Source organism: Nerophis lumbriciformis, linkage group LG38 (genome assembly GCF_033978685.3).
Source record: "Nerophis lumbriciformis linkage group LG38, RoL_Nlum_v2.1, whole genome shotgun sequence".
NCBI lineage: Eukaryota > Metazoa > Chordata > Actinopteri > Syngnathiformes > Syngnathidae > Nerophis > Nerophis lumbriciformis.
In genome coordinates, this window is record NC_084585.2 from 16,968,314 (window position 1) to 16,995,890 (window position 27,577).

The window sequence follows — 27,577 nt, forward strand, 5'->3', positions numbered from 1 at the left end:
AGCCATGGAATAAAAGTATGTTTTTAAGAGAGATTTAAAAACAGGAAGAGAGGAGGCTTGTCTAACACTCAGGGGTAGGTCGTTCCAGAGCTTGGGAGCAGCAACGGCGAAAGCTCTGTCACCTCTAAGCTTCAGCCTTGTGTCGGGGACCGTCAACAGCAGCTGATCGGCTGATCTTAAGGATCGGGTGGGGCAGTAAGGTTGAAGGAGGTCGGAGAGATAGGTTGGCGCGAGGTTGTTTAGACATTTAAAAACAAATAAAAGGAGTTTAAAATGTATTCGGTAACGCACAGGGAGCCAGTGAAGGGACGCTAAAATAGGGGTGATGTGCTCACGTCTGCGGGTCTGTGTTAGCAGACGAGCAGCAGAGTTCTGCACGAGCTGCAGGCGGGCGAGTGAGGCCTGGCTAATGCCTACATACAGGGCATTACAATAATCAAGACGAGTCGAGATAAAAGCGTGGATTAATTTCTCAAGATCATGTCTTGATAGAAGCGGTTTCACTTTCGCTATTTGGCGTAATTGATAAAAGCTTTTTTGAATGACGCTGCTGATTTGTTTTTCGAATTTAAAATCTGAGTCAAACTTTTATACTTTTATAACACAGGACCTTCGTATAATATATTAAAATAAATGTATATGAATATGCCTCATGATATTACAAAATTGTCAATGCATTTGAATATTGGGAAATCAGATGACCTGTTTTTGGAAAGGCAAATAATTGAGCCAAAGATGGTCCCCGGGCCGCACTTTGGACACCCCAATATCAATTGTTATGTAGTGTGCTTTGACTCTATCAATCTGCAAGTTGTTGCAATACAGTAGATTATGTCCATGCACAATATATTATATCCATACATAATTTTAAGTAATCGACGTATAATGTAATAACGCTTAAATTTGTATTTATTCAATTATTTGCGATGCAAGCATAGCTGCTGTGAGGTTTCGGTTTGTGTAAACTTGGCAAGTTTGAAGGCAGCAGTGTGATTGCACTGGGGGGGGTAGAGAGAAACAAACTCCCTCCGCTACAGCGCCTCCATTTTGAATGGCCATGTAATAGGGGATTGGCATAGTTAGTGTAGTGTGTACGTGCGTGCGTGCGCGTGCGTGTGCATGTGTGTGTCGCCCGCTGAGCTGCGTAGTGTCAACAAGCCACAGCCAAACATCCCCTCGACATGGACGACCTGTTCAGCCCTCGAAGGTAATTGCTTTGTGGTTGTTTTTTTCTCCCCCGAACCCGTTCGCGTGCATTTCACGGCCGTGTTGCGTCGGCGAGGCTCCGCGGTGCACGCGGCGTGTCAGTGGTCACGAAGTTGTGGCGAACAAGCTAGCCAAACAGCAAGCTAATGTCACTGATCTTGTTAGCGGACTAGCTTAGCTAGCGCGGTCGTTTTCGCCTTTTGACAAGACGCAAATGTCGGCAACGCAGCGCATGGAGTTACGTCTTTTAAATATACGTAGCCTATATGGTGTGGCGTGTTGGTTTGCGGACATGTTTCGCGAATAAAACGCTATTCGCAGTCAAGGCTGTGTGTATTTACAATGTTTCGCCATAACCATGAGCACATATGACATGTTACGTGCATGCTAACGGCGGTGAGCTACATCGAGCACCCGCTGGACTGTTTTTGAATTCCCTGTCAAACCTCTCGGACGTGTTTCGAAGCACGCACTGTTACTGTAATGGTGACTGCAAGAGTGAACGGCGTGTGATTGATTGACAGGCCTCCGCGTCCGCTGGCGTCGTATTTCACTGGCTTCATGTCAGGAAACATGGCTGGTCGCGGGCTTTGATTGGACGACACGTTGACGGGTGGGCGGGGCTCGGTGTTAACGAGAGCACTGAGTAGATGGAGCAGAGATTATCAGATGAGACTGCTTGTGTGCGTGCGTGTGCCTAATCGCCTGTTAATTCACAGCCCATCAACGCTGCCTTGATTTCCACTTGTTCTTAATCACTGTGACACTGTGATGACTTATCACTGCAAAGAAAATTGAATTACTGTCATGCCTTTTTACATTTGTAGGAGCTTGAACAGCACTCAAGGAGAGATAAGAGTGGGGCCAAGTCACCAGGTACACACAGTGATGGAAGAAAAACATTGAACATACTGATTATACAATATTGGACACACTTGAAAGAAGTATTGAATTCAACATTTCAACAATTCCTTAAGAGGCAAAACTAGCTGCACTTGTGTTGCCACTTTAGATAGATATATAGTACTTTATTGATTCCTTCAGGAGAGTTCCCTCAGGAAAATTAAAATTCCAGCAGCAGTGTACAGAATTGAGATCAAATTTAAAAAGTAAATAATGGGGGTATAAATGGAAACAAAATAGAAAAATATTACAATAGAATAAAAATAAAAAGCAACAATGAGAATACAAATATAACAGTAAAATAAGAATATAACAAGAGAAACTAGACAGTAGTGACCATGTTATGAAAAGGTATTGCACTGTTATTGTTTTTCATCCTAGTACCCCCCCTCACCCCCAGAGAGGAGTTGTACAGTCTAATGGCGTGTGGGACAAAGGAGTTTTTGAGTCTATTAGTCCTGCACTTGGGATGAAGCAGTTTAGGACCGAACAGGCTCCTCTGGCTACTGATAACGGTATGCAGAGGGTGACTGGAATCATCCAGGATGCTCACTAGTTTTTCCACGGTCCTCTTTTCTGCCACCGTCACCAGTGAGTCCAGTTTTATTCCGATCGTAGAACCGGCCCGCCTGATCAGTTTCTCCAGTCTGGAGCTGTCCTTCTTAGATGTACTGCCCCCCCAGCACACTACGATGTAGTACAGAACACTGGACACTGAACACTTTAGAATAAGGCCAGGTCTACACTAAGTCGTTTAACCCCTTAAACGAATAATTATTTAGCCTAAGCCCCGTTTCAGCCACACTAAACCAGCGTTTAAGGTCCCCCTCCTCGGACAATTTTTTTATACGGGTAAGTAAGCCGTGTAATTCTTGAATCTCCGACACTTAGCTTTGTATGGACTCGTTGATCGTTTACAAAGTGAGTTTGGAGAGGAAGTGGCGCCAGAAAGACCCCGCCCACACAGGAAGTGTCGCCAGAAAGAACACGCCACAGCCAGCTTCGTAATAAAGCTCGGAGCCAACCACTGGAAATATGAAGGCGAGTCATCCAGACGTGCCCGTGTTTCTCCTTCCGTCTGCACAGACGCTTGTGGAAATCACACATGAATACCTTAAGAGAAAGCGATTGTAGCTATTTGGGATACGACACTTCTTAGACGGCAAGAGAACTTTCCGATGTCCGGGTCAGCTGTGATGCTACTTAGCAAAAAGCTTTGTCCATTTGTCGAAGGAGAGTCAACGAGAATGCGAGCTCCCGTGGATGTGTTAAAAAAGATAGCGTGTGCTTTGTATTACCATGCCGTCAAGGAAAACGGCGAATGCATTTGGACTGGCAAAGCAGACTGTATCAGTTATTGTCCGCCATGTATGTTGCGGACTCGAGGTCTCGGTCCAGAGTATATAAAGTCACCAAAAACGAATGGACGATGAAGGTGAAGGCAAAAGAGTGGGGAGTGTCCTGACCACGTATGTAGATCCCTAAAATAATGTTAAATGTTCTTTATCACATTGTTTACGTGTCTAATAAAGATTTGATTTATTTACGATGGCTCAGGTGTGATTCACTACAATAGGTCCCTACAGCACACTGGATTGCAGTTAATTGAAATACCACAACACTGGATATTGTTCCGATAAGTTACATTTAAGAACTTGCGCATTTTCCGCGCATACGTTCTCGGTCGCGTTGCGCCTGCGGACGGAGGGGGGTCTTAAACGGCGGCATTGTTGTGTGTGGACACGGATAAGGTTAGGTGTGATTTACCCTGGATAACCTTTTCCGGCTTAGTGTAAATGGGGCCTTAGACTAGACTTAGACTTCCTTTTATTGTCATTCAAATTTGAACTTTACAGTACAGATAATAACAAAATTGTGTTGCATTAGCTCTTTGTAGTGCAGAATAAAAGAGCAATAAGGTGCAGATATAAATAAATAGATTACTGTACAGATAAATATATTGCGCTTTTGCATATGCATCCACGTTTATGGATGTATGTTATATTGTGTTTATATTCCAGCGAGTTAATCCGTTTTGGTGGGGGGAACTGAGGGGATTATTATGATGACTTAATGGTTGTGTTGATTCATTTTGAGTGCACAGTAAATCTATACTGGCGACTCTAAACTATGTGAAAGTTTCATTTCTATCAGATTGTCCCTTTGAGAAGATAAACCGTTCTAAAGAGGGTTGCTAAAATGTCTACTCACTTTGGTGATATTCTGTGTTCAGTGTTTCCCACAAGACTGCAATCTATTTGTGACAGTAGTGTGGGTGGTTGCAGGGAAATGTGTAGATGTGGAATTTTCATAATTAAGCTTGACACAGCTGCAAAAAGTGAGTTTAAACCATAAAAGGCAAAACAAATGAATTTTGAAGTACAAAGGAACTTTGTTCTGTCGATTCTTTTTGTTGGATTTTAAAGACACAAGACAGTGTGAGTAGGGATGGGTATCGTTCACATTTTAACCAATACTAGTACCAAATCCGTACTTTAAAAATGGTCCTGGTGCTTAAACAGTGTCTGAACTGTTATTTTAAAATGGAAGACATTCACATTTTCGTAAAAAGAAAAACAATTTTGTTTTATTTTAATGGAATTTTGTGACATTCAAGTTGAACTAGTCATTTAAACACTTCAGTGATATAAATGAAATGGTAACTAAGTAATGCATTAAATGAAATAAAATTGTCATAATTATTGCAGCAGTACAACCAACATTGGTGCATATTAGGAAGCGCGGTGTTGTTGTAATTACTGGCTAGCGGTGTTACGAGGGCTGCTGTTAGCGTGTTAAGGTCGGCAATAAAGTTTATAAAGAGTGTCAGACTCTGTGTGCTTTTGATTTGTTGGGATGCTACATTATTTACAAGACGTTACTTGTACGTTATCACCACCAAGTTGCAATAAGATGTTACAGGTTGCTAAGTGTGCATTCATTTAGCACAGAAATGAGGCACTGATAGCTACTTTTTTTTTTCCAATCTGGTTACTACTGTTTATGTTGACACTGGTGTCATTATTGAACTGGGATTCGGTGCCCATTCCTACCTGTCAGGGCTTTCAGTAGTACTTGCTGCTCGTTGAGGAGCGCAATACCTGCTTTGATATCAAAGTCACCAAAAGTGTCTTCACTAGCTTAAAAAAAAAAAAAAAGGTTCTGATTATTCACCAAATATAGCAACAAAGTCGCCTAGTTGGCAACACAAAGAAACCCTTAATAACGCATTATATGTTCTACTAATGTACGGGTATAGAAAATCTGTCCACAGCTCAGATTGAACTAGATTATTCAAATGTTTCTTGTTGATGTCTTGCAAGGCAAAGCTTCCTGAGCTACAGCCTCGTCCCGCGCCAACTTCCCAGAATTCGATGGACAGCGAGGAGTTGATGTGGACGCCTGGCGTCAATGACTGCGACCTTCTCATGTACCTGAGAGCGGCCAGGTCAGTGACACTGATCTGCACATCGATTGATAGCAACTTTGGCAGTCTTAAGAGAGTCTGTCTTGATGTGTTTGTGTACAAAAAGTTTACAAGTTTATTTTCAGTGACGGCAGGGCTGAAAGCTAGAGTATGTTGATTTTTTTTTTGCCTTTGGGCTTTAACTCTGATCCAGCAAGTGCCCCCGAGTACTGGTATTTTTTGGTACAGGTTCCTAATTGGGTCATTCCAGGAAGACTGTTAAGATTTTGGACTCATGATACGGCTATTAGTTTTTTTTGTTTTTTATCCAGCTGACTGTCGTAATTATGACGTGTTATCACATTCAGTTAAAGTGCAGCTACTACACACAAAAAAAGATGACAAAGATAGATGATTATCAGCTGGGAACAATCACAAATAAGGAAGCAACACCACATGGATTACTGGATCGCTAGGATGCAAAATACACAGGCCAATAGTAATTAACTCAAAAAGGGAAACATGTAAATAATCACCAGGTGTTTTTATTTATTATACATTTAATATAATATATAATGTATAAGGTCTGTGCTCTGCACATGAATGCCATACATAAATATTATTTTAGTTTATTATTTATTAATTTGTTACTAATTTCACAATAGGGACAAGCAGTAGAAAATGGATGGATGGATACATATACTGAGTGTAATTGTAATTAATAAAAACACAGTGATGGATCTGTGTCTTTACAAGATGATGACATAACTGCATTGCACCTTGCACTGCAAACATAGTTTAATTGTTTAAGACTTAAAAAGCAGGTGTTGATAAAATACTTCCCTGATGTGAGATGTTATATGATGTTGCTGCTGTACAACCGCTTGTGCTAATAAACTGCTAATAAAAAAACAAACATTTTCACATCTTTATTTACACAAATTAGGTAAAGTACCAATAAGCTCACCAATGAATACGGTATCAATAAGGAATATCGATATTAATATCGTTAAAATCCTAACAATAGACGTGCCTACCCCTTACTATAAATACAATTCCATTTTATCAAGTCCAAGCCCAGCATGGTTCCGAGGGCCCAGTGTGAGTGCAGCCCTAGTTTAAAAATTGGTACTGTAGTGCCTCATAGCAAAGTACCGATACAAATGTTTTTGAGATGTAACATTTTTTCCCATTGTGGGACAGATAAAGTGTTGTTTTTCAGGTGAAATCAAATGTATCATATTACAGTAATCCCTCGTTTATCGCATCTAATTGATCATGGGACTGAATGTGGTAAAATACATTTCACAAAGTTGGATTCTTATTAACAGAACAAATATGTTCATAGTTAGAGCATACAAACCTGTTAACAACCTTCCAATTATGTTTTTTTTTAGCATTATTAGAGCCCTCTTGGCACAAAATAACACCCATACACAGTAGTCACCTTTACACTCGCTTAGGCCAATATAGTAGCCATGTGTGCATTCTACTTGCCGGCAGCTGGAAGATCTTCCAAGCGTAATTTCTCTGGCCGTTGTCGAGGCTTCCAACTTGGCCACTATGTGAAAATACTTTGTCATTCCTTTAAGTTAAAACTGGGCTTTACTGGACTTGATGTGCTGAAACCAAATGTTAGTCAACTTAATTGTCGTGGCGAAGATGCCATTGACATTAAGCGTGTCGCTAGCATTAAGTGGCGCAAGTGTGTTGTTCCCGCTGTTGTCGGTTGTCATCGTTCATGTCAAAGGCTCACCAATATTAATGAGGCAGGGGTCAATTAAGTGCATTAACAGTTTGACTCTCCACTTAACATGAAACACAGATATCTAAAGAATGGCTCCATTGGCATGGCAACACAAGCTCCCCTTAACCCGAAAACGGAAGTCTGGCTTGTTGATTGTCTATTGTGATTGCCGCAATATAGTAATGAAAAATAAGACAAACACTGTACTTTAATACATACAAGACACACATAAAACCTAATTTAAGAGTGAATTTAGGCCAAAAAAAATTAAAAATAATCATGATAAAGTGAGGCCACAAAATTTGAAGCATAAAGTGCCAAGAGTACGTATCAAATTATATAGTCTGTAAAAGACAAGTTGTCTTATATTCAGAGTCTATAGATTAATGTATGCAAACCAACTGATGGCGCCAAACAACTCTTCTGCAAGGGAGTCAGCGTTTATCTTCCAGTCACTTACACACACACACACACGCACACGCACACACAAGACCAGCTGGGAAAATGTGATTGAAAGGTAAGCATGTACCCTGCCTTTCAGCCAGAATAGACTCCAGCTTATGTGTGACCCAGTTAGTAAAGATAATTGGTATAGAAAATGGATGAAATAAAACCGTGCCATGAAAAAGAGGGTTCATCTTATATCTTGGCCAATCTTGTGCAAAATAAATGCTCATAACGACTCCAAATAAAATGTAAAATAATCCAGAAAGTCATGGATATTGCAATTGTACCCCATGACTATCTGTTGCCTTCCTGATTGAATGGGCTCCCTCATTATCTATTAATTTTAAGGGGAACTGCCCTTTTTTTGGAATTTTGCCTGTTCTCGATTATTATGAAAAAGATTATGACGGATGGATTTTTTTTAATGCATTCTAAATATTAAATAAATTCGATCAAAAGTCTGCTTACAATGGAGCCAATGGGAGCTGTTCAATTCTGCCTACAGAGCCCCTAAAAAAACATCCAAACACATGTATTAGGGTTTTATATACATGATGTAAGTATATGTGTAATGTAGTAACGGGCACATTTATAATAACATTTTTACATGTTATTATAAATGTGCTCGCTACTACATTACACATATACTTACATCATGATCATTTTAAGCATAAAATGATCAAAATACGTAAATATTAAATGTTATTATAAATGTGCTCGTTACTACATTACACATATACTTACACCATGTATATAAAACCCCAATAACATTTCATATTTACGTATTTTGATCATTTTAAGCATAAAATGATCAAAATACGTACAAATTAAATGTTATTATAAATGTGCTCGTTACTACATTACACATATACTTACATCATTAATTTCAAAAACGCATCACAACGTTTGCTTTTTTTTTTCATCACTGATTTCTGGTCACTGCAGACTTCATGAGAGCCAACAAACATAATACAACATCACTTACTGTATAAGGTCTGCTGTCATTATGATGCAGACTGCTAGAATGTTCATATATTCCCATTTGGATGTAAAATGTTTCATAATCCTCGCAAATAAGTGTGGTGGGCAGGCGTGGGGGGAACAAGCGCTTTTCATGTTGTCCTCGACAATTCCAGGTCCTAAATGGCTGTCAAAGTGTCCCAACTTGTCGGATCATATTCTCAGGCTTCTACTTTTTAGGTGAGAGGCATGATTTATGATCTACAATAAACTTACAGGGACCAGGGAAGCGAGGAAACAGCAGACCACACGATGATGTAAACATAGGCACACAAGCTTGTGATCATGGCACCGCTATAAATAGTTTGTCTGCGTTAGCGCTTATAATAACAATAACACTAATACTTAGTTAATATTCAAGTCGCGAAATGTAAATTAAGTATTGTTGGCGCTTTTTGAATGGTTATTTATCAGATTTTATGGGCGGAATGATGGAGCTCCCATTGGCTCTGCTGTAAACAGATTTTTATTTACATTTATTTAAGACATTTGTGATTAAGAGCTATTTAAATTAATTTTGATTAATTGAGCTGGGATAGGCTCCAGCACCCCCGCAACCCCAAAAAGGACAAGCGGTAGAAAATGGATGGATGATGATTGGCAATGTGTGACAAATGGGCTTGTGTTAAGTCTTATTTTGTTGTTGCTCCAGGAGCATGGCAGCCTTTGCTGGGATGTGCGATGGAGGATCCACAGAGGATGGGTGTTTGGCAGCGTCTCGGGATGATACCACCCTAAATGCTCTTAACATGGTATAGAGGTCATTTTGTGTCCATTATCATCAGCAAGAATTTCAGCTGCACTGCAAATTGACAGATTATTCTGTTTTCCCCTCCCAGTTGCATGCCAGTCATTATGATGCCGCGAAAGCTCTGCAGCGTCTGGTCAAGAAGCCTCTACCCAAGCTTATTGAGAAGTGCTGGTCTGAGGATGACGTGGTAGGTTAATTGCTGTCGCTCATGTTTGGGTGTTAATGGAGCGTCGCTTCTAATGCGCGTCGTTTTACAAAATGGAAAATTGCAATGGAGAATTTACTTTTGATTATATAATTTTTATTTTCATTTTTTTTTAGAAACGCTTCATTAGAGGCCTGAGACAGTATGGAAAGAATTTTTTCCGGATTCGTAAAGACTTCCTGCAAAGCAAAAAGACAGTGAGCGTATACTTCTGCTTTGTAAAATCTATGTGAAGCCGAAAAAAGGCAATTCAAAAGCAGTTTCTGTCCCCAACAGGGAGAGCTGATCACGTTCTATTACCACTGGAAAAAAACTCCTGAGGCCGCTGGGACACGAGCTTACCGACAACAACGCAGGCAACCGTCGTCACGCAAAGTGAAGACTCGCTCTGCCGTAGCCCCCGTGAGCGCCCCGTCACAAAATTACTCAGGTGAGCTTGTCGTATGTGCCGCCGTCTCTAATGCGAAACTTGCGGACTTTGACTCATACGTTGTCATTTTCCTCTGCAGTCGATGCAAGTTCAGCCAGCGAAGAGGACCTGGATAGTGAAGACAGCGAGCAGGAAGTGAAGAGCTGCAGCCACTGTGGTACAACACGTGCGTATGACTTGTCTTTGGAAGGAGGGTAGGGGTTGTTCATTATATTTACAAATTATTTTCGCCTATAATAAATAGGTTCCAAGGATTGGCACCAAGGAGGAAGATACAACCCATTGCTATGCACAAGCTGCCGCACGTACGAAAACAAACACGGCTGTCTGCCGGCAGCACCCAAGTCCTCAGGCGCATCGTTCATGTTTAAGCCTGTCAAGGAGGAAGAGGAGGGGAACAGTAAACACGGCATGAGGACACGGCGAAGCAGAGCACCTGTAAGAGTGACACTCCCACCTCGGTGGCCATTAGTTAACCTAACACGCACAGGTTTGTGTTTTACCGCTCTGTTTTGCACATATAGCAGTTGTCATCATTAAGAAGTGGCCACAGAAGGCTCACGGGCTCCCCCACCAGAGAGGATCAGCAGGCCAGCAGCCACAACTCGCAGAGTGGAGCGAGAGGGTCCACGGCAGACAGTAAGAATGACTCCACCAAGAAGACCACCAAGGTAAACACACATACACATTTGTTTTCATTGCAAGGATCTTTTATTGCAAAGCAGATTTACAACAAAGCTCCTTATGTTTGAACAGACATTTTACACAATGTATACATTATAAATATATACTGTAGGTAGAAATTGTAGGTCTGACTCACTCAGATTGTAATGTAATGGTTAGCATTACGTAACGCTCACATTTGCCATTCTATTAGGGCTGTACTATTAGTCGAAGTTTGATTTTGAATTCGATTATGGCTTCTCACGATCATGAAATCTAATGGTCAAAATAAAACTAATAATGGGCTGCGCAACGTGCATGCAAAATCCAGACCTTGTAATGGTGAAACGGATGAGGAGCGAATGAATGAAAACAGAGCACGTCTATTATAATTTTGGGATACAACCATGGTTACTACTTTGTATTTAAATGCTGTATCAATAATCACTAAACTCAACAAAAAAAGTAAAGTCAATTGATTTACGCATTCACATGACCGCGGATAGAGTCACATAATTGGCCAATAAAACGAAATCCACTGTTAAATGCAGAATATCAGGGAAATTTACATAAATCAAAGTGCAATGCTGCCATTGTGAGGGGAATGGACATTGGTTTGGGAAATAATGTGTTCTGGACCCCTCGACACACTCAACCGCCACGTCATGAACTAAACAATGTGGAGACAGTCCCTTCAAACAGCGACTAAACTACGCAGTTAAATTCTAGTAAGAACAATCCATACACCCACAACACATCTAATCTGCTTGTGTTGTTGTGAACAACATCATTGAAGTAAGATCAATGTTCAAACAGCAATTGCAACTTGAGAGGCTTTCTTTTTTTTACAGCCTCTAATAGTCTCTTTACTCACCAAGCTGTGAACAACAGCACAGCACACTTTCTCCCTTCACAATAATAGCGTAGTGCGCCACATCCAGTCTGACTGTGCTAACAAAATATAGGTTTCAAAAAAGTACTTTACACAAGTATAATGTACTTAAAGCACTTATTGATACATTAACACAATTGTTATGCTTTGACTTAAAATACTGGTCCAAATTGTCCAAAGATATATTGCACCAATAAATGTGAGGATTTTTGCAATAATTAACAAACATTTTAATACATTTTATTTGACACAAAAGCACACACTTTATGCTGGTAAAATAAGTGTAAAAGGTAAAAAACTGAATTAAAAACAAAATAAATAAAACAAATGAACTTTATTGTTTTTTATTGCTATTGTTAATGTAAATGTATTGTTACTACTATTATTATTATTTTACTTGTTGTGGTTTATTCGTTACTAAATTATATCAGTTTTTTTAAACCATATTTAAAGTTGAGTTTTGGTGGTACAATAGATACTAGTGTTTTCCAATGTTTGAATAATCATGTTATTAATCGTGATTACAATATCCATCAAAATAATCGTGATTATTATTTTTGCCATAATCGTCCAGCCCTACATCCTATTGATATGTGACATGAAAATTATCTTCATTCAAAAGGTTCATTTGAATCCAGGTTTGCCCCGTGTGCCTGATGCACACAGGTCAGTGAATTAGACCTCAAACATGTTGTCACTGGTCATTTAGACACACTGCAGAATACATTTAACATTTTTAATTCACTCACACATTTTAGCTAAGGAAGCAAATGTCAGCTTGGCAAAGACTGTCAAAAAATATATATTCATGTTTTTACACCGGAAAAAAAGTTCCATAAAATACATCACAGGGAGTACTTGAGTATTATTATTATAATGCCGTTTTTCAAAAATTAAATCCTTTCATAAAAGATTGCCTTGCTTTAGAAAAATTTCAATTTCAGTGGTTTTTCGCAAGATGTTTTGCATGGCAAGGTACAAATGTGTTGTTTTTTAGTACAGCGTTTTAAAAATAAATATATTTCTGCAAATGTCACATATATTTCACAAAAGTTAAAAAAACTGCACACATTTCCACAGACTCTATCATGGGTAATCAGAGAAGTTTAACAAAATTATAAATGTATGATAAAACATCCAACTGCTAACATTGACAGATTGCTTAATATTCTGTCTACAGAAAGTGAAAGAGGAGGCAGCCACACCAAAGACGATTAAACGGGTCAGGGAGAGTCCTCCTCAGCGGCCTGGCGAGCCTGAGAAAGTCAAACCAAAAAGGCCAAAGACACAGGTGAGAAACGGGCAACAAAAGCAGGTGTGTTATCCTGAACCCGTAGCTGCTGGAGCTGTGTCACAGTGTCACTCATTGAGCTTGCACTGCCCCCAGGATCCGCAGGACTCCCGTTCTGAGATGGAAGCCGAGGTGGAGGAGGAGAGCTCCTCGGAAAGCCGCAGTGCTCAGGACGACGGCAGCAGTGACACCAAAGACATCGATCAGGACAACCGCAGCTCCTCCCCCAGCATTTCCAGCCCCCAGCAGGGCAACGAGAGCGACTCCGACTCGTCTGCCCAACCGAGCGCCGTCCCTTTGGAGCCTGCTGCTCAGCCAGCCGCGCAGGTTGACCAAGCGCCCCTGCAGGCGCCACCTGCACAAGGCGCTGCTGTTATTCCACCTGAAAGCACCCACCCTGCTGGCCCTGCTCCAAGCCCATCCCCTCCGTCTCCAGAGCCATGTCAGGCACTACCTGGGGAGTCTGCCAATTTAGGCCCAGTCAGCCGCCGAGCACCCAGCCCTCATTCTCTCTGCGGTGCACCACCTCTTCCGCCAGCAGTGGATTCTCCTCTTTCGTCTGCCTTTCAGGTGCCACCGGCTGTCAGCTCCTCACAGCCACCACCCACCCAGCGACCCTCGCCCTTCTTTAGGGAGTCTCAGCCCCAAATCAAGCCCCCTCCCACCACCCCGATTCCACCTTCCCACAAACAGATACCAAACCAGTCCGCTCCACCCTTCCCCCAGATGCCCTCCAACCTTCCCCCTCCACCTGCTCTCAAGCCTCTCAACTCTCTGCCCAACCAGCATCCTCCAGGTGCACCCCCTCCCCCGCTCCAGCTCATGCCACAGCCTCTGCCTGTGCAGCCGCTTTCTGGCCAGCTTCCGGTCATTTCACAGGTGCAGGCTGGAAAGAGTGTGAGCACCCCTCATCCATGCGGCGCAGCCTCGCAGCCCCTTGCTTCCACCGTGTCGTCCTCCGCCGGCCCCGTACCGAGCCTGCAGCCTTCGTCCTTCCCGTCTGTTCCGCTGAGATCGTCGTCGAGTGCCACAGTGGTTGCGTCACAAGTTCAGATTAAAGAGGAGCCGCTCGATGAGGTGGAGGAAGCTGTGAGCCCGCAGTCTCCGCCTCGCAGTCCCTCACCAGAGCCCACCGTCATCAACATGGCGAGCCACGCCAGCCAGTCGGCACGGTGCGTATCCAATGAACTGGACCAAAACTCATATCTCAATATATTTTGGCTGAATCCTGATAGACGATATATTTTGTGATTTTTTTTTTTTTTTCCCCGGAAAGTGAATTTAGACAAAGTCAAACCCAAATATACGTGTCAAATACTCAACATGAATACATTTCTGGAAATGTTTAAGTTTCATGCATAGATAGATGCACATAAAAATGTTGAGCCTTGAATAGAATAGTTAAGTATAATCTTATATCTTATTTTAAACAAACCTTTAGCTATGCTCAAATCCTCAGCTAATAACAAAAACACAAAACATGTCTATAAATGTTCTCATTCATCCAGGTCATTGTAATCTCAGATGACAGGCGAAACGTATTTCAAGACAAACCAAACAGTCCAGTTGCGATAGATTAAATGCCCTGAGAAAAACACAAAATAACAAAATATAAAATAAAGTCCCCGGAACGCGTGTTGCCCCGAGTGTTGCCAAGGCTTGAGCCAAACGGACCTGATTGCTGGCAACAGTACTGCTGGGTATTCTGTTTTCATTTAGAGGAAAATCCAGGGGGAAACGGGACTAGGAAGACATCGGGAAAGGAGGACAAAATACTTAATTTCCCGGCAAAAGGGGGAAGGTTGACAGCTAAGCTTCACACACTCCTACTGGAGTTTGTGTCAAGTGAGCGCGGTATAATAAACCAGTATATTTCGTAATACCGGCATACCGCCCAGTCCTAACAGCACGTAAAATGTAGCCAAACCAAGAAACACACCTGGTTGTAAGCCGGGGCCATTAACTTCTGCTGAACGATAGATTGTCCCACAAATTATTGCTGATAAATGACAATGTTATCAGAAATAGTTTGAGACCAAATTAAGCTCTAAGGTAATCCGAATGCACAATAATGTCATGCTAGTAACACTTTTTAAGGCAATACATTTGTATTTCTCATTAGTATATTTTACTATTGTAATTGTAAGGTAAATTATCCTAAATAAGTAAATAAAGAATAAACAATGAAAATAAAATGCACTCTCTAAATGCAAAAAATAAATATTGAACATCTTGAAGAGCAGTTTTTCCCCATTTGGAAAAACTGGTTGGAGTGGTTTGTTTTGTTGTCTTTTATTTTTGGTGATGTTGCTGCACTTTCCAACAAATTCAGCATACTGGCTTGTTCATCCGTGTTGGTGGGCTCATCTTTCTCATTCAGTTTTAAGCCACTGCCAAAAGTATTCACACACATTTATTGTTAAATTAATTGATTTACTGATTACCTGCCCAGGCCTACATGGTGGTATGCATTCTTTGAATGTAAAGTGTGTAGCACTTCATGTAAGCTTTTTACTAGCCAAGCATGTATCCTCTCAATGCAGCATTAAGTACACCTGCACAATCTAATGATACCTAAGAGTTGAATACATTTGGAATAAGGGTTCTTAACCTTTTTGACCTTAGGGCCCAACTTTTCCACTACAGAGGGTCCCAGGACCCACTCAAATATTAACACTGAATTAGTAATCTTACTTTTGATTTGAATCATATTCAATAAATGTTGTACCTACTTACAGTTTTAAAACATTGTCAAATGACATGAAACCATGCGTTAATCACTAATATTTATTTACCACATTAACCTTAGGCTTAGGTCAAAATCCGAAAAGGACAAACGGTAGAAAATGGATGGATGGATGGATGGAAAAAGTACTAACCAAATATACTGCATAAGAAGGGACTTACAAATAACTGACAAAAATACATTTACTTACAAATATTGTGCTAAAATAAATAAACTAAATGAATGCAGCTGAGATAGGCTCCAGCACCCCCCGCGACCCCGAAAGGGACAAAGCGGTAGAAAATGGATGGATGGAATATGTTTCTTAACTTAACTGTCAATAAAATTAAAGTGCAAATGAGAATATAGCTTCACCACGTTAGCCATATTTTTTGCGCTTAAGAAACTTCATTATGACTTTAGATCTAGACTTGTCTGTTTGAGCTTGTCATTACTGCCACAAGTGGTGGAAAAGTGTATTACTGAGTACCGCTGCGGCACATACGGACAACAGCTGAATACTTATGTTTTGGCGGCCTTTAGGGGGCACTTGCGGCCCAACAATGGGCCCCTGCCCAATGGTGAACAAACACTGCATTAGAAGGATGTATATATTTATTTAGGGCCATTAGTAGTGTCATTGTTCACATAAATTACTTTTATGCAGCTAGAATGGGATGAATTGCTCGTAAAATGCAAGGGGACCATCTATCTACTTGTCCCGTGAATTATACATGCCAAAAGCAGCAAAAACCAGATTCCATTAAGACACAGTTTTATTGAACATCAGGAAAGCCTAAAATAAACACAACCCTCACATTTATTTCAGGTTCATTAAGCATCTGGATCGCGGCTACAACTCTTGCGCTCGGACTGATCTGTTCTTTACGCCGCTCTCCTCCTCCAAGCTGGCCAAGAAAAGGGAGGAGGCCATAGAGAAGTCTCGGAGAGAGGCGGAACTCTGCGCTCGGCAAGAGCGTGAACGGGAGAAGGATCGAGAGCGAGAAGCAGACAGAAACGCAGTAAGTAAACGGTCTTTCGTAAAGGCCCCTGATTATTAGTATTGTTCACAATAGTGTGTTGAACGCGTGTTAGCTTTGATGCTAGAATTTAAACCGTATAAAAGCTCTATTGTGTCCTTTATCCATTTTGTTTACAGAGAGCCTCCAGTTCCTCCCACGACATCCGCATGAGTGAGGCTCAGATGGCAGCTCACGGACGCCCCATGTTTGAGCAGCCACCTACCACCGTTGCTGCTGTGCCCCCCTACATCGGCCCCGACACTCCAGCCCTGCGCACGCTGAGTGAATACGCCCGACCCCATGTCATGTCGCCCACCAACCGCAACCACCCGTTTTATGTGTCCCTGAATCCCGGGGACCCCCTGCTGGCCTACCACATGCCCGGGCTGTACAGCGCCGAGCCCAGCCTAAGAGAGCGGGAGCTGAGGAACCTCCGCGAGAGAGAGCTCCGCGAGAGGATGAAGCCTGGCTTTGAGGTCAAGCCTCCTGAAATGGAAACCTTACACCCATCCGCCAACCCCATGGAGCACTTCGCCAGGCATGGGGCCCTGGCTTTGCCCCACATACCCGGACCTCACCATCACTTTGCGCCCTTTCACCCCGGGCTCAACCATCTGGAGCGAGAGAGGATGATGCTGGCCGGGGCTCAGCTGCGTCCGGAACTGAGCTACGCCGAGCGCCTCACTGCGGAGAGGCTCCACGCAGAGAGGATGGCCTCTGTGGCCCAGGACCCTGCCAGCAGGCTGCAGATGCTCAATGTGACACCACATCATCACCAACACTCGCACATCCACTCTCACCTGCACCTCCACCAACAAGACCCCCTCAGTCAAGGTGAGGGTTATTAATTTTTGAGAAGTCTGGCATCAGATGGTCTCATTTCCTTTCTTCCCACAGGTTCAAGCCCTCATCCTCTGGTGGACCCTTTGGCACCTGGACCACGTCTGGCCCGTTTCCCTTTTCCTGGAGGCCCCATCCCAAACCCTTTGCTCGCTGATCTTCCTCATGATCACGAGATACTGCGTCACCCTTTGTTTGGTATGTTATGGGCATTTTTATTACATAGTCACACTAGATCAGTTGTACTGTGATTTTTCCTTGTATTACTTTCCCTGACTTTGTGGATTGTTTATATGTGCAAGATGTGCCATCATTAATTACTTGCAAGAAAACTGCCGCAATACAGAGAGGAAGTAGTTGCAAGGGCAGTATTGGTCATACCAATGCTGATACTGATTTTTAAGATCATTGAATGATTTAATTTTTTTGTAATAATTATAATCAGACAAAAACACAGGATGGCGGTGTAACAATTTCAATTAAATATTTTGTATTACTGGCTCTGATTCAAATCCTTTGGTTTTTGCATAAAATATCGATCTAGCCACTGTAATATTGACCATATACTGATATTATACTTGGTATCGTTAGGAATGTAACAAAATCATATCAGTAATGCCGTGACGTGTGACTGTATCAAACAAAACTTGGGGAATGTAGTTTTTTTCTGGCACTTTTGCTTGGCAGGTCTGAAAATAAACTGCATCTCCCAGAATCCTCTGCACAGTGCGGGACCACCAGTGTTGGGACTAACGCGTTACTGTAACGCCATTACTTTCGCCGGTAAATAGTCATCTAACGTGTTATTTTTTATATTCAGTAACTCAGTTACCGCTATTACATGATGCGTTACTGCGTTATTTTACGTTATTTTTTATGTAGTATCGGCTAGAAACTGAGAAGATCTGAGTGTTTTTTATTGGAGCGCTGCGGAAGAGGCGACAAGGAAGAGGCGTGTGTGTGTGTGTGTGTGTGTGTGTGTGTGTGTGTGTGTGTGTGTGTGGGAGGGGGCGTGTCTGTGTTTACTAACAAGACATGGCGAAGCCGTGTTTCTTAGCATGGAGATATTCTCACTACTTTTCTTTTGTCAACCACAAAGAAAAGAACATTTTAGTTAAATGTAAGTTGTGTCTTGGATCAAAGGTCCTATCCTAGCAATTCAAATCTGCTGAAACAGCTACAAAAGCAACATGCTTCGACGAAGCTAGTAAAGAGAGACACACTTCACCTCCTAAGCAACAGCGGCTGGATTTTATCGAGGCACTGCACACTGAAGGTACACACACTCTTTCAATTCTCTTATATACTGTTGCTCTTTCATTCTAGACTTCGAGAGTGTTTGTTTATCACATCACTCTAAATGTATAGACTATAAAGATCACAAACATAAAGAGGGATGCTAGTGGTCCAGGCCAATCTTTCCTTATCTCTAAACTAAAACTGGGGGATATGTGTAGTGTTTGGGCTTCAGACATGATTTTATTTCAGAATTCCTTGAGAGGAAAAAACGCCTGGTTTGGCTTTGTGTATGTAGTGTGTGCCTTCCTTGGTTTACAGCTATGTTGTTATTATGCTGTTTGTTACTTATGTATGTTATCTTGCAGCTAAGGCAAAGCTCTCGGTCGAGCTATCTACATTCCTACTCTCACCTATGGTCATGAAGTGTGGGTCATGACCGAAAGAATAAGATCGCGGATACAAGCGGCCGAAATGAGTTTCCTCAGAAGGGTGGCTGGCATCTCCCTTAGAGATAGGGTGAGAAGTTCAGTCACCCGAGAGAGACTCGGAGTAGAGCCGCTGCTCCTTCGCTTGGAAAGGAGCCAGCTTAGGTGGTTCGGGCATCTCGTGCAGATGCCTCACAAGCGTCTCCCTAGGGAGGTCCTCGTTGCACGTCCCACTGGGAGGAGACCCCGTGGCAGGCCAAGGACCAGATGGGGGGATTACATCTCCTCTCTGGCCTGGGAATGCTTCGGGATCCCCCAGAAGGAAGTTGCTCATGTTGCACTGGAGAGGGAGGTCTGGGGGTCTCTGCTGGAGCTGTTGTCCCCGCGACCCGATTCCGGATAAGCAGTTGAAGATGGATGGATGGATGGATGTTGCAGCTATTTAAAATAGTTTTGTCAATTTGTTCTGGCCTGAAACAAATTGACCCTTTGAAACATATCTTTGTCTTTGTGTGTTGTATGTAGACCACATTGCTTAGCAGAGTTCAGTGATGCAAATGCATGTCAAGTTGATCAACAGATTGTATTATTCTCCAGTGCAATAACAGTACTGAAATGAAGGCTAAAAGGGCATTAAAGGGGGCCTTTAAAAAAGTTTAAAAAAAAATATATATATATATATATATATATATATATATATATATATATAAGTAACTAAATAGTTACTTTTAACAGTAAAGCATTACTTTTTGGTGTAAGTAACTGAGTTAGTAACTGAGTTACTTTACTGGTTTTCAGTAACCAGAGGTGGGTAGAGTAGCCAGAAATTGTACTCAAGTAAGAGTACTGTTACTTTAGAGATTTATTACTCAAGTAAAAGTAAGGAGTAGTCACCCAAATATTTATTTGAGTAAAAGTAAAAAGTATGTTGTGAAAAAACTACTCAAGTACTGAGTAACTGATGAGTAACCTGTTCGTTTAATGATGACGGCAACAAATAATGCACAAAAACAGCAATGAGCCAGGAATATCTCTTAAGCAACTAAAACAATAATACCTGTATATATTAAATAATAATACATTAACATAAAAAAAATTAAGCCAAATTGAGCCACAATAACTTAACAGCACCATAGGCTCAGTAGGCAGAGATTACTAAGGATAATAAAAAGTTAGCCTTTACGCAAACCATAAACTGATAGGTGTACCTGGGAACACACTGATTGGTGTTTCTATGCATGTGTGTGTGCGCGTGTGCGTGTGCGTGTGTGTGTGTGTGTGTGTGTGTGTGTGTGTGTGTGTGTGTGTGTGTGTGTGTGTGTGTGTGTGTGTGTGTGTGTGTGTGTGTGTGTGTGTGTGTGTGTCTATGAGGCTGCAGTGCGTTAATAAATGTCCCCACACGATGTACATTTGACAGTGATTCATAGCAGGGAAGCTAAAATATAAGCCAAAATATCTACTAACGTTACTTACCGCGATGTGCTTCCTCAAATTTGATGTTGAATTCATGTAAGCTTAAGCTTGTTAATCATGTGACCGCCTGGCTCTGTTTGATTGGTGAAACGGAGTCAAACGTCACCAGTGACAGCATTTGATTGGTGAAACGGAGTCAAACATCACCAGTGACTGTATTTGATTGGTGAAACGCAGGCATGCATAGATCCTACTTTGAAGGTCTGTCTGACAAACCAAAACAAACAAAGCGTGCATTAACAGATTGATAAAAATCAGTAGCGAGTAACGAGCTGAATGTAGATAAATGGAGCGGAGTAAAACTAGCGTTTCTTCTCTATAAATATACTCAAGTAAAAGTATGTTGCATTAAAACTACTCTTAGAAGTACAATTTATCCCAAAAGTTACTCAAGTAGATGTAACAAAGTAAATGTAGCACGTTACTACCCACCTCTGTCAGTAACTAACCCAACACTGTGGACCACAATGTGGGGGGCGTGGAAAGAAAGAGAAAGCAGGAAGTGAAATATGTTTCTTTTTGTAATAGATAAGATAGTTTTTTGTGAAACCCTAATAACTGTTTGAGTTATGTTGCTAAACATAACCTGTGTGGCGAAGTGCCATTTGCCTTGAAGTGTTCCAAGCCAAAATAGACTGGGCCAAAGCGTGCAGTGCCGCGGAAAATCACCTGCTGCACATCGAAGCTACTGTACTTGATAAGTTACCATCACCCGGAAAATATGAAGCCCGCCAAGCTAAACGTCAATTTGTGAGGTATTTAGATTATTAAAAGTTAGAAAGTAAGTTAACTTTTGTGAGAAACTGCAATGTCCAAACTGATAGAAAAAAATGTCCACTGTCCGCTGCTTCTCAGAAAGCGACACACTGGATGTTCCTGCATCATTCTTGGCACTTAAAATACGTGTTTGTAGTCATAAATATGATTAGAACATTTTAGCATTATGTTTTTGTTCAATTATAGTAAGTGTGTTTTATCCTAAACATTCCTGCCACTTTATTTTACACACTATGGCGTTTTTAAGTCTTTTTTTGTTTTTTTGGACATACCACAATAATGTTGTACCTTGACCTTAATACCATGATAATAACATTCCATGAGATTTTGATATAGTTACATCCCTAATTGTTACGGTCGATATTTGTATTTTGAATGTGTCATCAACATGCAATATCACAGTATGACGATAGTATCAAAAGCTCTAATGTCGGCAGAATTTATATCACTTGATATTTTTGTATCGCGCAAACTTCCCACATTAATTAAAAGACACGTCTTTATCATGCACACCATCGTAGTGGCATTTGAACGAGCATGGGTTTTCACTTTTTGATTATTTTGAGCCTTTTTGTTTGTAATAAAGCAAATTAGTGTAATATCTAATTGTATATCTCATTAATTACTACAATATGCAGAGGGCGAAACAAAAACGACCTGCTGGCCGAAAATGGCCCCCGCGCCGCACTTTGTACGGCACAGCATTACAGTCATTCTATGACAATTGTGCCGTGCCAAACTTGAGCACACATTAGGGATGTAACGGTATCAAAATCTCATGGGTCGATATTATCACAGTATTAAGGCCATGGTATAATATTATTGCGGTATATGTAAAAAAAATTAAGACTTAAAAATGCCATAATGTGTAAAATGAAGTGGCAGAAATGTTTAAGATAATCACACTTATTGTAATTGAACAAACATAATGCTACAATGTTCTAATCATATTTATTACTACAAACATGTATTTTTAAGTGCAAATAATTGTGCAGGAACATCCACTGTTTCAAGCATATATTAAAAAAAAACTTACGGTTGAGTGCTTTTAAAGTGACAATGTAAACCATCCAGTGTAAAACAATAATGTTCACTTAAGTGTCTTTCAACTTTTACTTTCTGACAAGCAGTGACTTCCACAGTGGAAAATGCTGTTTCTAAAGTTAACTAACAATTTAATTTTTGATGTAAATACCTCACAAACTGATGTTTGGCTTCGCTGGCTTCAAATATATTTTCTGGGTGACATTTTATTAGTTGGCGACTTGTCCAGGGTGTGTATTGCCTGCCGCCCGAGCACAGCTCTCTACACCGAGAGAGACAAGTGGTGGAAAATGGATGGATGGATTGAAGATTCATCAAGAAGTTTTTCAGGTTACTTGTTTTTCCCGCAATGTACATTTTTTGGGTGATTTCCGTCCGCCCGCTGTGATGTGACCGGCTTGCTGTGTTGCCTTAGTAACGCTCAAGACGAAAGTGATGCGCTTTGCTTTGTAGGACGCAGACTTTCTTACCTCTGCCAAAGAGGTTATGTTTTCGCCAGGGTTTGTTTGTCTGTTTGTTAGCAACATAACTCAAAATGTTCTGAACAGATTTTGATGAAATGTCCGAAAACAGTAATTATTCTCATGTACAAACCCCAAAAACAGTAAAGTTGGCACGTTGTGTAAATCGTAAATAAAAACAGAATACAATGATTTGCAAATCTTTTTCAACCTATATTCAATTGAATAGGCTGCAAAGACAAGATACTTAACATTCATACTGGAAAACTTAATTTTTTGCAAATATTAGCTCATTTGGAGTTAAATGCCTGCAACATGTTTAAAAAAAGCTGGCAGAAGTGGGAAAAAAATACTGAGAAAGTTGAGGAATGCTCATCAAACACTTATTTGGAGGTGAACAGGCTAATTGGGAACAGGTGGGTGCCATGATTGGGTAAAAAAGCAGCTTCCATGAAATGCTCAGTCATTCACAAACAAGGATGGGGCGAGGGTCACCACTTTGTGAACAAATGCGTGAGCAAATTGTCGAACAGTTTAAGAACAACATTTCTCAACGAGCTATTGCAAGGAATTTAGAGATTTCACCATTTAAGGTCTGTAATATCATCGAAAGGTTCAGAGAATCTGGAGAAATCACTGCACGTAAGCAGCTAAGCCCGTGCCCTTTGATCCCTCAGGCGGTACTGCATCAAAAACCGACATCAGTGTGTAAAGGATATCACCACATGGGCTCAGGAACACTTCAGAAAAGCACTGTCAGTAACTGCAGTTTATTGCTACATCTGTAAATGCAAGTTAAAACTCTACTATGCAAAGCAAAAGCCATTTATCAACAAGACCCAGAAACGCCGCCGGCTTAGCTGGGCCCAAGTTCATCTAAGATGGACTGATGCAAAGTGGAAAAGTGTTCTGTGGTCTGACGAGTACACATTTCAAATTGTGTTTGTAAACTGGGGACGTCATGTCCTCCAGAACAAAGAGGAAAAGAACCATCCGGATTGTTCTAGGCGCAAAGTTCAAAAGCCAGCATCTGTGATGGTATGGGGGTGTATTAGTGCCCAAGGCATGGGTAACTCACACATCTGTGAAGGCACCATTATTGCTGAAAGGGACAAACAGGTTTTGGGGCAACATATTTTGCCATCCAAGCAACGTTATCATGGACGCCTCTGCTTATTTCAGCAAGACATTGCCAAGCCACGTGGCTTTATAGTAAAAGAGTGCGGGTACTAGACTGGCCTGGCTGTAGTCCAGACCTGTCTCCCTTAAAAATGTGTGGCACATTATGAAGCGTAAAATACGCAACGGAGAACTCGGACTGTTGAACAACTTTAGCTGTACATCAAGCAAGAATGGGAAATAATTCTACCTGAAAAGCTTTAAAAATTGGTCCCCTCAGTTCCCAAACATTTACTGAGTGTTGTTAAAAGGAAAGGCCATGTAACACAGTGGTAAAAATGCCCCTGTGCCAACTTTTTTGCAACGTGTTGCTGCCATTAAATTCTAAGTTAATGATTATTTGCAAAATTAAGTTTCTCAGTTCGAACATTAAATATCTTGTCTTTGCAGTCTATTCAATTGAATATAAGTTGAAAAGGGTTTGCAAATCATTTGGTTTGGGGTTTTGTACTCCGAACACACTTCATTCACTTCCTGCTTACGCCGTTCCACGCCCCCAAATTGCCGTCCCGCTCTGCGCAGAGAATTCTGGGAGATGTAGTTTATTTTGAAGACACGGCAAAGGCTAAAGCACCACAAAAAAAATACAAACCAAGTTTTTGTTTGATACCGTCACGGTACTATTATAAAAGACTTTGAAACCGAAATACCGTGGTATCTACAAAACCGTTAAACCCCTTTAGCACATATTGGCTTGAGATGCACTGTACGCTTGGCCTAGTGTGAGCGAAAGACCTAAACGTTTGAGTCCTTGCTGACCTTTCTGATCTGATGTACATTTTTTAGACTGCAATATTAATAGCGCCTCTGCTGGGTGCAGCGAGCGGTGCACTCCATTCTGCCTCAATTGTTTCAGTTCCACACCATCAATATAATTTTAACAATTGTTTATTACAGTCCATTCGTTACTTTGGAGAAGCGCAAAACACAACAAATTATTTTTGCCGGTCCTAGGTGCTGCGTACCCTCGGGAGCTGCAGGGTCCAATTCCTCAGATGTCAGCTGCACACCAGCTGCAGGCCATGCACGCTCAGTCTGCAGAGCTGCAGAGAATGGCCATGGAGCAGCAGTGGCTGCATGGGCATCACCTGCATGGAGGCCCACTGCCCAGCCAGGAAGATTACTACAGGTGAGGGCTTAGATTATGAGGTTTGCATCCTGGGAATCCAGTAAATAATGTTTTTTTTTTTTCTTTAACAGCCGTCTGAAAAAAGAAGGCGACAAGCCGTCGTGAAAACCGGTACTTCACACCGAATGAAGTACTCTTCATCTTTGTTTTGATATATTTTACAACATATTTGTGCATTCCTCCTTCAGCACTTAACAGGACTGCTTAAGTCTGGCCAAGATGTTCACTTTCTACTTTTATGACCAATCTCGCGCATCTGTGTGAGATTTCAAAGTGATGGACTTTAACCAACTTGCTGTTTAACAGTTTCATATTAACTTTGCTAAAACACAGCTCTTATAATCCGGAAGCAGACTTTGGCAAGACCTTAAATATATATGATTGTGTATAAATGATTTTCTTGTACAGAATGACATTTAAACCGCTGTTTGAATGAGTGTTAACGACCTCGCATGACTCAAACTAGAGTAGCAAGTGGCATCACGTCGTGTTTAGACTTTAAAAAGAATAGTAGAGGTTGGCTTTACTCTCTAACTCTGCTAAATATTTGTCTAAATCCTAAACTTTTATATATCAAGATATCTTTTCACAGTATGAACTAAGCTTTATTCACTCCCTTTTGAGCCTGTAAATATTACATGTTGACCATATTCTATATGAATGAGTACTCTTAGCAGTAGATGTAATCCTTGGTTAAACAGGATACCTTATATTGTACCACTATATCATGATATAATATGGTAATTATTCATTAGATCATCATCTGTCCCCACAGGAAGATTTTGTGGTTTGATACAGAACAAGAAAATTGGAGACAAACTGAATATTTTAATTGATTTTGTGAAAAAAACAACTCACTGCCTTGAAATTTGATATTTATGTGACCTCATATAAAATGTATCCATTGCATATTTATTTCAATAAATATATCGCAGTGACACCTTGCTTTCCTTGCACCAAGTTATTTTGCGTGTATACAAGCTGTGGTGAGTGTCAACTTTTTCCTTAAAGTTCCTCTATTTTGCAACATACACTTTTAATGATCCTGTTCATGAGCACCAGACGTGTCACATCCCTCACTTTTGAGAGAAGAGGTGCTCAACACTTGATTTTAAAGTTGCTTCATGACGTCAGGCAGGATTAACCTTCATATATATATGGATATGTATATCCATATACAGTATATATATATCCATATATATATATATATATATATATATATATATATAGAGAGAGAGAGAGATATAAATATATATATATATAGATAAATATATATTTATCCATATATACAGTACAAGCCAAAAGTCTGGACACACCTTCTCATTTCAATGCGTTTTCTCTATTTTCATGACTATTTACAGTGTAAATTGTCACTGAAGGCATCAAAACTACGACACCTGTGAAGTGAAAACCCTTTCAGGTGACTACCTCTTGAAGCCCATCGAGAGAATGCCAAGTGTGTGCAAAACAGTAATCAGAGCAAAGGGTGGCTATTTTGAAGAAACTAGAATATAAAACAAGTTTTCAGTTATTTCACCTTTTTTTGTCAAGTACATAACTCCACATGTCCTCTACATTCATAGTTCTGATGCCTTCAGTGACAATCTACAATGTAAATAGTCATGAAAATAAAGAAAACACATTGAATGAGAAGGTGTACTGTTTATAAATATATATTTATCCATATATACACACAGTATATATATATATATATATATATATAATATGTGCACCATGACAGCAACCACCCACCCACCACCACGAAAAGAATACCTACCGGAATCAATAAAAGGCTATCGATGCTGTCATCTAGCAAAGCTGAATTTGACCAAGCAACCCCCCCCGTACCAAAAAGCCCTTGATGAAAGCGGATACAATTTCACCCTCACCTATGAACCCACGCCAGGAAACCAGCGAAAAAAGAACAGAAAACGAAACGACATCATCTGGTACAACCCCCCATACAGCAAAAACGTCTCAACTAACATTGGACACAAATTCCTCAATCTGATTGACAAACACTTTCCCAAAGACAACACCCTAAGAAAAGTATTCAACAAGAACAACATTAAATTGAGCTACAGCTGCATGAACAGTATACGACAAATCATCTCAAACCACAACAAAACAATTGCAAATGAGCCGTCGGCCCCCGGACAGAGCGACTCCAAAACCAACAAAGGCTGTAACTGTCGAAAGAAACCTGATTGCCCTCTCAACGGGGGGTGCTTACAAACATCAGTTGTCTACCAATCTAAGGTAATACGCAAGGACATTAACACATCCGACACATATGTAGGAT

General features: G+C 40.9%; 1 protein-coding gene across 3 annotated transcripts; it reads left to right on the forward strand.

The window, feature by feature from the left end:
* The first annotated feature begins 1,049 nt into the window (after nt 1–1,049).
* rereb (arginine-glutamic acid dipeptide (RE) repeats b) lies at nt 1,050–26,213 on the forward strand. 3 transcript variants are annotated; one of them, XM_061932752.2, is made up of 17 exons: nt 1,050–1,207; nt 2,034–2,082; nt 5,433–5,557; nt 9,382–9,481; nt 9,569–9,667; nt 9,802–9,882; nt 9,962–10,115; nt 10,195–10,281; nt 10,360–10,553; nt 10,643–10,786; nt 12,851–12,985; nt 13,058–14,133; nt 16,516–16,708; nt 16,846–17,542; nt 17,606–17,746; nt 25,101–25,275; nt 25,347–26,213. In XM_061932752.2, exons 1-17 carry the CDS (start codon nt 1,182–1,184, stop codon nt 25,378–25,380), a joined length of 3,510 nt encoding a protein of 1,169 aa, XP_061788736.2. In that variant the 5' UTR covers nt 1,050–1,181; the 3' UTR covers nt 25,381–26,213. The 3 variants fall into 3 exon arrangements, with proteins under 3 accessions (XP_061788736.2, XP_061788735.2, XP_061788737.2); XM_061932751.2 differs by having other exon boundaries at nt 1,051–1,207; nt 10,640–10,786; XM_061932753.2 differs by having other exon boundaries at nt 1,051–1,207; nt 10,640–10,786; nt 12,851–12,961.
* The last annotated feature ends 1,364 nt before the right edge of the window (nt 26,214–27,577 follow it).